The 12208-nt window shown below is 39.5% G+C and overlaps 1 protein-coding gene across 8 annotated transcripts in view; it reads right to left on the bottom strand.

The window, feature by feature from the left end:
• Positions 1–12208, bottom strand: part of Lrch3 (leucine rich repeats and calponin homology domain containing 3) — a 109342-nt gene that overhangs the window by 77067 nt on the left and 20067 nt on the right. For all 8 annotated transcript variants that reach the window (XM_090344726.1, XM_090344744.1, XM_090344762.1 and 5 more), the window contains exons 2-3: positions 5458–5602; positions 2622–2748 (exon numbers count right to left, since the gene is read on the bottom strand). In XM_090344726.1, the coding sequence (XP_090200852.1) occupies positions 2622–2748; positions 5458–5602 (272 nt within the window). The remainder of the gene's footprint in view (positions 1–2621; positions 2749–5457; positions 5603–12208) is intronic.

Here is a 12208-nt window from a genome sequence, read left to right as displayed (position 1 = left end):
ATTTGAAAAGGCTGGGAATGTGGTTAAGAGTGCTTGTCTAGCATGCACAAAGCCCTGGGTTTGATTCCTTTGTACCACACACAGAAAAAACCTGAAATGGTGCTGTGGCTCAAGTGGTAAAGTAGTTAGCCTCGAGAAAGCCCAAGGACAGTGCTCAGGCCCCGAGTTCAAGCCCCAGGACTGGCAAAAAAAAAAAAAAATTAAGAATTTGAATTAGAGGGGGGTGTGGGGGGGAGGGAAATGGGTACCAAGACATATGAAAGGGTATCAATGTATGTGAATTAATGTACCTTCTATCTGGCAAATATCATGTAACCCTTTTACTAATTACAATAAAAAAAATGCAAAAAAAATAATTAAAAAAAAGAATTTGAATTAGAGTATGATTTATGACCCTATGACCCAAGCTCTAAACATATGACAACAATCATGTATTTCAGAATTCATTTCCTAATTCTTAACTGGCTTTAAATCATACTTTAGAATCTATACTCTAGATTTAATATCTACAATTTTTTTTTTTTGCCAGTCCTGGGGCTTGAACTTAGGGTCTGGGCAATGTCCTTGAGGTTTCTCAAGACTAGTGCTCTACCACTTTAGCCATAGCACCACTTCCTGCTTTTTCTGTGTTTGTGGTAACCAAGGAATTGAACCCAGGGCTCCATGCATGATAGGGAAGCACCTAGGTCAAACTCCCAGCCCCCCATGTCTATGAATTTTTACATGTATCCTGAAAAAGTTCATTTGTCTACCTTAATTACCATTATGTATATAACCACCTTTGTTGATGAGCCAATGGAAAACTATACTCCTAAATCTCAAGAGATTTAATTGTACTTGACCATTTCAGAAATAAAAATATATGAGATTTAGAGTTAAAGTAGGCTGATTTCGGGGCCGGGAGTTTGGCCTAGTGGTTAAAGTGCTTGCCTTGCATGCATGAAGACCCGGGTTTGATTCCTCGGTACCACATACATAGAAAAAAGCCAGAGGTGGTGCTGAGGCTCAAGTGGTAGAGCTCTAGCCTTGAGAAAGTCCAAGGACAGTGCTCAGGCCCTGAGCTCAAGCCCAGGACTGGCAAAAAAAAAAAAAAATAGTTTCCCAAGGCTGGGAGTTTGGCCTAGTGGTTAAAGTGCTTGCCTAGCATGCATGAAGACCCGGGTTCGATTCCTTGGAACCACATACATAGAAAAAAGCCGGAAGTGGTGCTGAGGCTCAAGTGGTAGAGCTCTAGCCTTGAGAAAGTCCAAGGACAGTGCTCAGGCCCTGAGCTCAAGCCCAGGACTGGCCAAAATAAATAAATAAATAAATAAATAAATAAATAAATAAAATAAAAAAATAAAAAATAAAAAAAAGTAGGTTGATTTCAAATCCTACAGTTACATGCCCTCAGCAGATTATTTAATGCAAGTGTTGGTTTCCTCAGCTTTAAAATAAAGGTAATTTTAGTAACTCAGTTCATAATATTATTGTGGGGATTAAGAGAGAAAAGTCTTAGTCTGGGCACCAGTGGCTCATACACATAATCCTAACTACTCAGGAAACTGAGATATGAGGATCAGTTTCAAGCCAGCCCAGGCAGGAAAGTCCATGAGATTTTTATCTCCAATTAACCACCAAAAAGATGGAAGCAGAGCTGTGGCTCAAGTACTAGAGCACTAGCCTTGAGCAACAAAGTTTTTGTTGGGCTCATATGTCATGTACTCACATGCACATCTGAGCGGAAGGTGGGAGGAAAGAACACAGAATGGATGGGAAATAGGTGAAAAGTGCAGCAGCAGAGCTCACTGGCTGCAGTGGACACTGATAAAAGTGAACCATGCAGCTCATGGGTGAAAATAGGAGGGAGGGAAGAGAAGAGAATGAGGGAATAGATACTATGTAAAACGAAGGAAATATACTTATTGCCTGATGTATGCAAAGGTAAAACCTTTGTGTATCACCTCTAAAACAATAATAAAGCAATAAAAACAAAAACAAAAAGAAAGAAACCAGCTGGGCAAGGTGGCTCACGCCTGTAATCCTAGCTACTCAGGAGGCTGAGATCTGAGGATCAAGGTTCAAAGCCAGCCTGGGCACAAAAGAACCTGAGACTTGGGCTGGGAATGTGGCTTAATGGTAGACGGCTTGCCTAGCATACATGAGGCCCTGGGTTCAATTCTCTGGTACCACATAAACAATAAAAGAAAAAAAAGAAAGAACCTGAGACTCTTATCTCCAATTAACCTCTAGAAAACCGAGAGTGGGGCTTGGCTCAAGGGTAGGGCGGTAGCCTTGAGCTGAAGAAGCTCAGGGACAGCGTCCAGGCTGAGTTCAAGCCCCATGACCCACAGAAAAAGGGAAAGAAACCATAAAAAAATTAACTGTAGGTTAATGTGGGAGACTGTACTGGTGGTAATGATAAACAGGGTTGAATATTGTTGAAATATATTACTTGCAACTATGAAAACACAAGAAAACCTAGTTAGGATGCTATATTTTAGGGGTGAGGGCAGACAGTATGATAGAGAAGGTAAAATTGATTTTAATATGGTATAAACATGTGGAAATTTAACAGTGAACAAGAACCCACCCTTGTATAATTAAACCAATAAAAATACACAAATACATAAATAACTTACAAGTTCCGTCAAATGTCTGAGATGTCCAATTTCTTCTGGAAGTGAGACCAATTTGTTATTACTAGCAATTAAGACTTTCAGTGGTAAATTACACAAGTGCACTGGCAAGGTTGACAGCTGGTTCCGACTAAAATAAGCAGAAAAAAAGGAATCAGACCCTAACGAGATAGAAAATTTTTCAATTTTTCTTATTCTAGCTTCAAATGAAAGTTGTATAAGAAGCAAATAAGGTGATTTGGTCTAGCCTTCCTTTAATTAGCTGTCAGCTTTGTGGTGTAGAGGACATTATTAAGTTTATCTAAATCTTATGGAAACTTTTCATATATATTTTTTTGTTTGTTTGTTTTGCCAGTTGTGGGACTTGAACTCAGGGCCTGAGCACCGTCCTCAGTCTTTTCTCAAGGCTAGAGGTCTACCACTTCCAGCTTTTTTTTTCTATGTATGTGGTAGGTACCAAGGAATCGAACCTGGGTCTTCGTGCATGCTAAGCCAAACTCCCAGTTCCAAGACTCTTCATATATTAATTGAGAAATTTAATATCCATCTACAGGACTCATAAAACACTTACATTATACAACTCCTTTATAAAGAATGAAAAGCTGGGGCTGGGAATGTGGCTTAATGGTAGAGTACTTGTCAGCATGCATGAAGCCCTGGGTTCAATTCCTCAGTACCACATAAACTGAAAAAGCCAGAAGTGGTGCTGTGGCTCAAATAGTAGAGTGTTAACCTTAGCAAAAGAAGCTCAGGGACAGTGAATAGGCCCTGAGTTGGTCCAGGACTGGCCCAAATTTTTTTTAAAAAAAGGAGTGAAGAGGTAACTAGCTGCCAGTGGCTCATGTCTGTAATCTGAAGAGATATGTTTTCTCCAATTAATCAGCAAGAAAGCCAGCAGTAGACAGGCATGGCTCAAGTGACAGAGCACTAGCTCTGAGTAGAAGTCAAATCAAGCTCTTATTTAAGGCCCTGAGTTCAAGCCCCCTTACTTTTCCCTAGCCCCAAAGAATAAAGTGCCAAGTTATTTAGTTCAGGATAAATGCAAAGACTATAATATTTTATCAAAGGAAAAACTCATTTTAATAAGCATGGGTAGGTTTCATATCATCCTTCCTTCTTCCTCCTAAGGAATTATAAACATAGAATTATTTTTAGTTTATTACTCGTCACTATGCTGTTACCACCAGATATACATAAGTGATTTCAAACTGTCTCTATGGAGAACAAGTGATGGGTAATTTGCTATGGGCAAAAATCTTTGTACTTACATGAAAATCAGAAGTAAAAGCAAAATAATAAAACATACTTATTGTTATACAACTTCAAATTTTACTTACAGATTTAACCTCTTACTCCTACGGACCAATTTACTTCCCTATTTCACGATCTTTTGCTGACATAATAATATAGATTCTGGGTCTTTAATATTTTTAGTCCAATATTAAATCTATTCTTAGACAATTGACAGAAAATCATGTATCTAAAGACATATACATAAAAATTTTTATTAATGTTACTTTTATCATGGTAAATTTATTTCTTTTTTGGCCAGTCCTGGGCTTGAGCTCAGGGCCTGAGCACTGTCCTTGGACTTTCTCAAGGCTAGCGCTCTACCACTTGAGTCTCAGCACCACTTCTGGCTTTTTTTCTATGCATGTGGTACTGAGGAATCCAACCAGGTCTTCGTGCATGCTAGGCAAGCACACTACCACTAGGCCAAATTCCCGGCCCCTATTATGGTAAATAAATAAATAAATACCTGACAAAAACTGGAAAAAAAAATTTTTGGGGGGAGGGGGGTGGTCATGGGGCTTGAACTTGGCCTGTCCCTGAGCTCTTCAGCTCTAGGCTACTGCCCTACCCTTGAGCCAAGCCCCACTTCCATTTTCTAGAGGTTAATTGGAGATAAGTCTCAAGTGCTTTTGTGTCCAGGCTGGCTTTGAAACCTTGATCCTCAGATCTCAGCCTCCTGAGTAGCTAGGATTACAGTCGTGAGCCACTGCACCCGGATCAAAAAACTCAATTTTAAAAGTATATAAACTATGAAAATTGCCTTGAAAGGGAGGGAGAGGGTTGGGGGAGGGAAAGTGAGAGAAAAACATGGGAAAGGGCATAAATGTTCAAGAAGTAATGTACTCACTACCTGATGAATATTACCCTGACAATAAAATTTTTTTAATTGCCTTGATAAATATTTCCACAGACTATTTTATGACAAGGGGAAAACGCATATTCAAAAATCTGACTCAGGTGAGCATGATGACACATTCTTAGCACTTTGGAGATAGAGGCAGGATTCCAAGTTCAAGATCAGTTTGAACTACACAGTAAGCCTTGGTCTCAAAAGAAAAAAAAACTGACTGAAAGCCTGGAAAAATAGGAAGAAAAAAAGTATCTACAATTATAAAACTTAGTCATAGCACTTTATACTTTCTACATTTGTACATTTTCTTCAATAAAGTTTTGTAGCTTTTACAGTACAATAAGGATATTGTAAGATGTGAAAAATGAAAATAAGATCAATTTTTATTTAGAATTTAATACATAAAAATCCATGGTTACAAAAAGCAAATGAAGTAATTTCAAATCTACTATATTTTTAACTGATGAAGCTTATTTGCAAATGTAACTGGAGAACACTGGTCCAAAACAACTAACTACATCCTACTAGGCTAGCAGTATGTTAAGGAATAAGTCTGAAGAATTTAAGAAATATCATTAATATATAGAGACACATATAAATAGATATGGTAAATAAATATAAACATTTTAGTGAAATAGGAAAAAATTGAAGAGCATATAAAACCATATTTATTAAAACAGAAAATAATATTCTTACCTAATATTTAAGAATGTTAGAGCCTGTAGGTTTAGAATTGCCTCTGGGATGTATCGAATACAATTTTGGTACAAATTAAGATTTTCAAGTGAAACAAAATGACATGCTTCTATAGGAATTTCTGAGAGACGATTTCTTGATAGATCTGAAAGAGAAAATAAATTCACTTTAAAATCAGTCACTGGATTGGGTGGAACTAGTAGCTCATGTCTGTAATAACTACCTACACAGGAAGCTGACCTATGGAAGACCTTGGAGGCCAGCCTGGGCAGAAAAGTTAATTCTATGTTGATAATAATTGGCAAAAACTAGGGTTTGAGGTGTGGCTCAAGTGGTAGAGTACTTGAGAGTACTACCAATTAAGAAATCCTGAGTTCAGAGCCAGGTGCTGTGGCTCACACCTGTAATCCTAGCTACTCAGGAGGCTGAGATCTGAAGATGGAGGTTCAAAGCCATCCTGGGCACTAAAGATGGTGAGACTCTTATCTCTAACTAACCACTAGAAAACCGGAAGTGGCTCTGTGGCTCAATGTGTAGGGTGGTAGCCTTGAGCTCAAAGAGCTCACGGACAGTACCAGAGTTCAAGCCCCATGACAAAAAAAGAAGTTCCGAGTTCAGCCTGGTAGTTGTGGCTCATGCTTGTAATTCTAGCTGCTCCGGGGATTGAGAACTGAGGATCACAGCTCGAAGCCAGCCCAGGCAGCCAAGTCTATGAGACTCTTATCTCCAAATGAATCATAGAAAATTATGGAAGTAGTGATGGGACGAAAGTTGAAGAGTGCCATCCTTGAGCAAAAGAACCTCGAGAAAGTGCCCAGGCCCAGAGTTGAAATCTCAAGACTGATTAAAAAAAAAAAAAAATGTCGGGCCAGGAGTTTGGCCTAGTGGTTAAAGTGCTTGCCTAGCATGCATGAAGACCTGGGTTCGATTCCTCGGTACCACATATATAGAAAAAAGCCGGAACTGGTGCTGAGGCTCAAGTGGTAGAGCTCTAGCCTTGAGAAAGTCCAAGGACAGTGCTCAGGCCCTGAGCTCAAGCCCAGGACTGGCAAAAAAAAAAAAAAAAAAATGTCATGAGTTCAAACCCCAATAGCACCCCAAAAAAAGGGGGCATTATTTGGATTAATTAGAGATAAGAGTCTCATGTTCTTTAGTGCCTGGGAGGACTTTGAACCTTGATCCTCAGATCTCAGCCTCTTGAGTAGCTATGATTACAGACATGAGCCATTAAGCCCCTGTGCACGAGCACTCTGTGTCTCTCTGTGTCTCTCTCTGTCTCTGTCTCTCTCTCTCTCTCCCCCAATCTCTAGAACATCTTAGAATCTCTTCCCAGTTCTTTAAGTCTTTGAAAAGAAAGTAATTACAAATACAATACAAATAATAGCATTTCAATACTCAACAAAAATCTTCATTTGCTCTCAATGAAAGTCAACAAAATTGCACCCTTGCCTTTTCTTTCAGTCATGTTGCCCCAATTTTTTTTTTTTTTAATAGACCAGGTTTGCCTTTTACACTGGCGGTAAGTAACAGCACTTCATCCTAGCACCAGATCTAATTGCCCTCTTACTCCTATTCTTCCATTCTCACAAAAACTAGCGGAAAAAATTGATATGGTGACACATCTGTTAAAAAATATCCAAATCACAGCCAAATTAAGTTCATTTGAGCCAATCAATACAAATAATTTCAATGTAAAAACTTAGGCTTTCTACATCCACACAGCTTCAGCTTGAACTCAGACAGCTTTCAGAATTTTTCTTTACTTAAGAGTTCAGCTATTCTGGGCCTAGAGCATAGCTTAGTAGTAGAGTGCTCACTTAGCTTGCACGAAGCCCTGGGTTCAGTTCCTCTATACCACATACTCAGAAAAAAATAGAAGTAATGCTGTGGCTCAAGTAGCAGAGTACTAGCCTTGAGCAAAAAGTGTCCAAGCACAATGCCCAGACCCTGAGTTCAAGCCCCAGGACTGGCAAAAAAAAAAAAAAAGAGTTCAGCTATTCTCTACTTAGTCATTGCCAAAAGTCTAAGAAGAGATTTCTCCGATTATTCTGTAGAGTAAGTTGAGTAAAGAAAACTTGTACCAACTGATAGGGAAAATGAACTAAAGGACATGCTTCCTAATCCTCTCATCAAAAAAAAAAAATACAGTATAACTGGGAGTCAGTAGCTCACAACTATAATTTTTTTAGCTACTTGGAAGGCTGAGATCTAGAGATGAAAAACATCATTTTTCCAGCTCCTGGGGTACTCAGGGCCTGAGCACTGTCCCTGAGTTTCTTTTGCTCAAGGCTAGTACTCTACCACTTGAGCCACAGGGCTACTTCTCACTTTTCTGTTTATGTGCTACAAAGGAATCAAACCCAAGGCTTCATGCATGATAGTCAAGTACTCTATCACTAAGCCACATTCCCGACCAAGGTTCATAGCTTAAAGCCAGCCTGGGCAGGAAAATCCATAAGAATCTTGTTAGTCCAATAGCTCCCTCTCTTATAGCTTATCATGCTCTTTCCCTAGGCAATACTAGGCCCATGGCACTCCTTTGGGGGTAGCTATATCTATATAAGGCAGCAAGATCTCCTTAGAATGAGCTTCAGGTCAGAGCAGCTGCAAGATCTCTTATTTGGGCAACAGCCATAAATACTAGGCAGATGTGAGGAAACCCCTGGTCTACACAACCACATCAGGTCTTCCCCCTAAAACTGGTCGGTTATATAAGTCACCTTAGACAACAGTTGGCACTTCTCTCTTGTGAGAAGGGGTCTTGCCAGTCCTTTTGCTTTGCTGGCAATAACCTTTCTCTTTGTTCTTTGTACTTGAATGCCTGTGTGGTTTTCTGACAAAGTCTAGTATAGTCACATAAATCTTATATCCAATTAACCACCCAAAAAGCCAGAAGTGAAGGTGAGGCTCAAACATGCCAACTTTGAGTGAAAAGGAACAGTGCCCTGGCCCTGAGTTCAAGACCCAGTACCACAATGTGTTGCACATGTACATACACACACACACATGTTACTCCTTAGCAACCTCAGAGTATATGGCTCCAAAGAAATGTTGAGGAAAAACTGCATTCTGAGGATGCTCAGAATTCAGTACTTTACTTCGTATATACTCAATTTAGTTTTCCCCAGGCTACTAAGTTCCAGTAAAGACATGTTTTAACAAATCTAAAGTTTTTCACATTGCCACTTAAATTAATCACATTAACTGTTATATTGCTTCAGAGGCACTGTTTGAAAAATAGGTCAGACTCTAAAGGACAAATATTATATGATTCCATCTATATGAGGTACCTACAATAGTTAAAAGTCATAAAGGCATAAAGCAGAATGGTTATAGGGATAGGGAGTAGGGATAAGGAATGGCTATTTAATGGATAGAGTTTAGAAGAATGAAAAGTTCTACAGGTAGATGCAATGGTGACAGATGTATAATATGAACATATGTAATAGCACTGAATTGTATATTTAAAATAGTTAAAATAAGTTATGGGGGCCAGGAGTGTGGCTTAGTGGTAGAGTGCTTGCTTAGCATGCATGAAGCCCTGGGTTCAATGCCTCCATTCCACATACACAGAAAAAAGTGGGGAGTAATACTGTGGTTCAAGTGATAGAGTGCTAGCCTTGAGAAAGCCCAAGGAATAGTGCCCAAGTCCTGAGTTCAAGCCCCACAACTGGCAAAAAAAAAGTTACGTTGAGACAATAAAAAAAATCAAATGGGGCCAGGTGTGGTGGCTGATGCCTATAATCCTAGCTTCTCAGGAGGCTGAGATCTGAGGATCAAGGTTCGAAGCCAGCTGGGCACAAAAAGACTTGAGACTCTTATCTCTAATTGACCTCTAGAAAATGGGAATTGGGGCTTGGCTGGAGGATAGGGCAGTAGCCTTGAGCTGAAGAGCCCCTAGGCCAAGTTTAAGCCCCTTGACCCACCAAAGGAAAAAAAAAATCAAATAGATAGTAATAAAAGTTAGAAAAGAGGGGCCAGGAATATGGCTAGTGTGCTTGCCTCACATGCATGGAGCCCTGGGTTTGAAACATCAGTACTACCTAACAGAAAAGGCTGGAAGTGATATTGTGGCTCAAGTGGCAGAGTGCTAGCCTTGAGTAAAAGAAGCTCAGGGACAGTGCTGAGGCTCTCAGTTCAAGTCCTGGGACTGGCAAAAAAAAAAAGTTAGAAAAGAAATGTAGTCTGCTGAGCTGGGGATGTGGCTTAAATGAGTACCTTCCGGCAAGTGCTAGGTCCTGAGTTCAAACCCCATACTACTTCTCCTGCAAAACTTGCAACAAAACATAAAGACTCATGAGCTGAAATGTAATTTCCTTGTTTTTTTTTTTAAATGATAAGTATCTTTAAAAAAAATTTCTAAAACAACACACTTTTTTTGTTGTTGTTGCAAAGTGGCCTGTAATCCTAGCTACTCAGGAGGCTGAGATCTGAGGATCATGGTTCAAAGTCAGCCTGGACACTAAAGTCTGTAAGACTCTTATCTCCAATTAACCTCCAGAAACCTGGAAGTGGCCCTGGGGCTCAAGAGATGGATCAGTAGCCTTGAGCTGAAGTGCTCAGGGACAGTGCCAGATCCAGAGCTGAAGTCCCACAACAGACAATAATGAAAAAAAAAATACACCTTTAATTATTTTTTCTTTTCTTTTCTTTTGTTTCTTTCTTTCTTTCTTTTTTTGGTGAGACATGGGGCTTGAACTCTGGGCCTGGGAACTGTCCCTGTGCTCTTCAGTTCAAGGCTGGAGCCACAGCCTCACTTCCCTGATTTCTAGTAGTTAAATGGAGATGAGTCTCATGTTCTTTAGTATCAGGGCTGGCTTTGAACCTTGATCCTCAAATCTCAGCCTCCTGAGTAGCTAGGATTGCAGGTGTGAGCCACCAGCTACTCAGGAGGCTGAAATCTGAGGATCATGGTTCAAAGTCAGCCTGGACACAGAAGTCCCTGAGACTCATCTCTAATTAACCACTAGAAAATAGCAAGTGGTGTTGTGTTTCACGTGGTAGAGCAGTAGCCTTGAGCTGAAGAGCCAGGGATGCCCAGGACCAGAATTCAAGCCACACAACCTACCAAAAAAAAAAAGCAGCTATGTGATATCTGTAAGAAACCCAAGTATAAAGACACAATTAGCACCAAAACAGATGTTTAAGCCCTCCCAACTCCCAATAACTAGTCCCTAGAGACAATCACTTTCAATCCTTATAGCTATAATTCTGGTCTTTACTTCTATGTTACATATTTCTAAAGTTTTTTTCATAAACTTTCAAGTTTTAATATTCTTATCACGTACAATGGGCTTAGTCTTTTAATTTTTTTATATATTCTTTATTGTAATTAATAGAAGGGATACATTATATTCACCAGATAGAAGGTGCATTAATTCACATACATTGATACCCTTTCTCATGTCTTGATCCCCTTTTCCCTCCCCCCTACCCCCACCCTGGGCTTAGTCTTTTTATATCCCCCAAACTACCACTTCTTGAATTTTCCTCATTCCATCCCTCCCTATATATGTCATCTTTTCTGAAGATATCATCATTCACTGTACATTATAATGGGTATATAACTAAATCCATATAACAAAGTAATAGACTATGATCATGTTCTTTTCTTATGGCAGTATTTTGGCAGTTTGGGTTTTGAACTCAGACCCTGAACTTACTATGCAGTTCCACTGAGCCACATTCTCAACCCATCTTATACAACTTTTTGTTTCCCCTGAATTTTCTGAGTTTCCTATGTATATCAATGAATACATTATCATACTCTTTCAACAACTTGAAATTGTCTCTTAATGTGGTAAAAATGAATATAGTACACTGTTTGGCAGTCTATGATGGTTAGCCCGTGGCTTTGGGCCTGTGGTGGCATATCATGATAATAACCCTAGCTACTCAAGAGGCTGAGATAGTCCATGAGACTCTTATCTCCAATTAACAACCAGAAATGCCAGAAGTGGAGTTGTAGTTCCAAAAGTAGAGCGGTAGGTCTTTAGAACAAAAGCTCAGGAATGTTAAGTTCAAGCCTCTGGACTGGCACAGAGGAAAAAAAGAACAAAGAAAAAACTTACACCAGACTTTGAGAGATAGATGGCCTGTTGAAATCAAGAATAAAGAAAGATCTCAAAAGAAGTAAAAAGGCCTTATGGTTTTTATTTGGTGAGGGTTGAATTCCAAATTTCATATTCTCACTTGGCTCATAACTAGCACTTATCACTTTCACAGCATATGTGTGTTTGGGTGTGCATGTGTGTGTGCATGTGTGTATGCTAGCACTAGGACCTGAATTCAAAGCTGCCCCTAAGCTTTTTTTTACTCAAGACTGATGGTCTACTACTTGAGCCATAGCTCTACTTCTGTCTTTTTGGTGGTAAAGAGTCTCATGGGCTTTCCTGCCTAAGCAGGCCCTGAGCTCAAGCCCAGGACTGGCAAAAAAAAATAAATAAATAAATAAAAAAAAAAAATATATATATATATATATATCTCACTAAAAATCTGGTTGGAAGCTTTCGATGTACACTAAATTTGTAGAGCTCATTATGAGTTATAACACAGAGTTCTGGCAGTTTCATCTAGCACTTAAAAAGTGCCAATATTGGGCCAGGAGTTTGGCCTAGTGGTAGAGGGCTTGCCTAGCATGTATGAAGCTCTGGGATTGATTCCTCAGTACCACATACATAGAAAAAGCCAAAAGTGGTGCTGTGGCTCAAGTGGTAGAGCTCTAGCCTTGAGAAAGTCCAAGGATAGTTAG

This window comes from Megascapheus bottae, chromosome 1, assembly GCF_031878675.1.
Source record: "Megascapheus bottae isolate mThoBot1 chromosome 1, mThoBot2.hap1, whole genome shotgun sequence".
Lineage (NCBI taxonomy): Eukaryota > Metazoa > Chordata > Mammalia > Rodentia > Geomyidae > Megascapheus > Megascapheus bottae.
The sequence above is the reverse complement of the archived record's forward strand: the minus strand, read 5'-3'. Positions and strand labels throughout refer to the sequence as shown.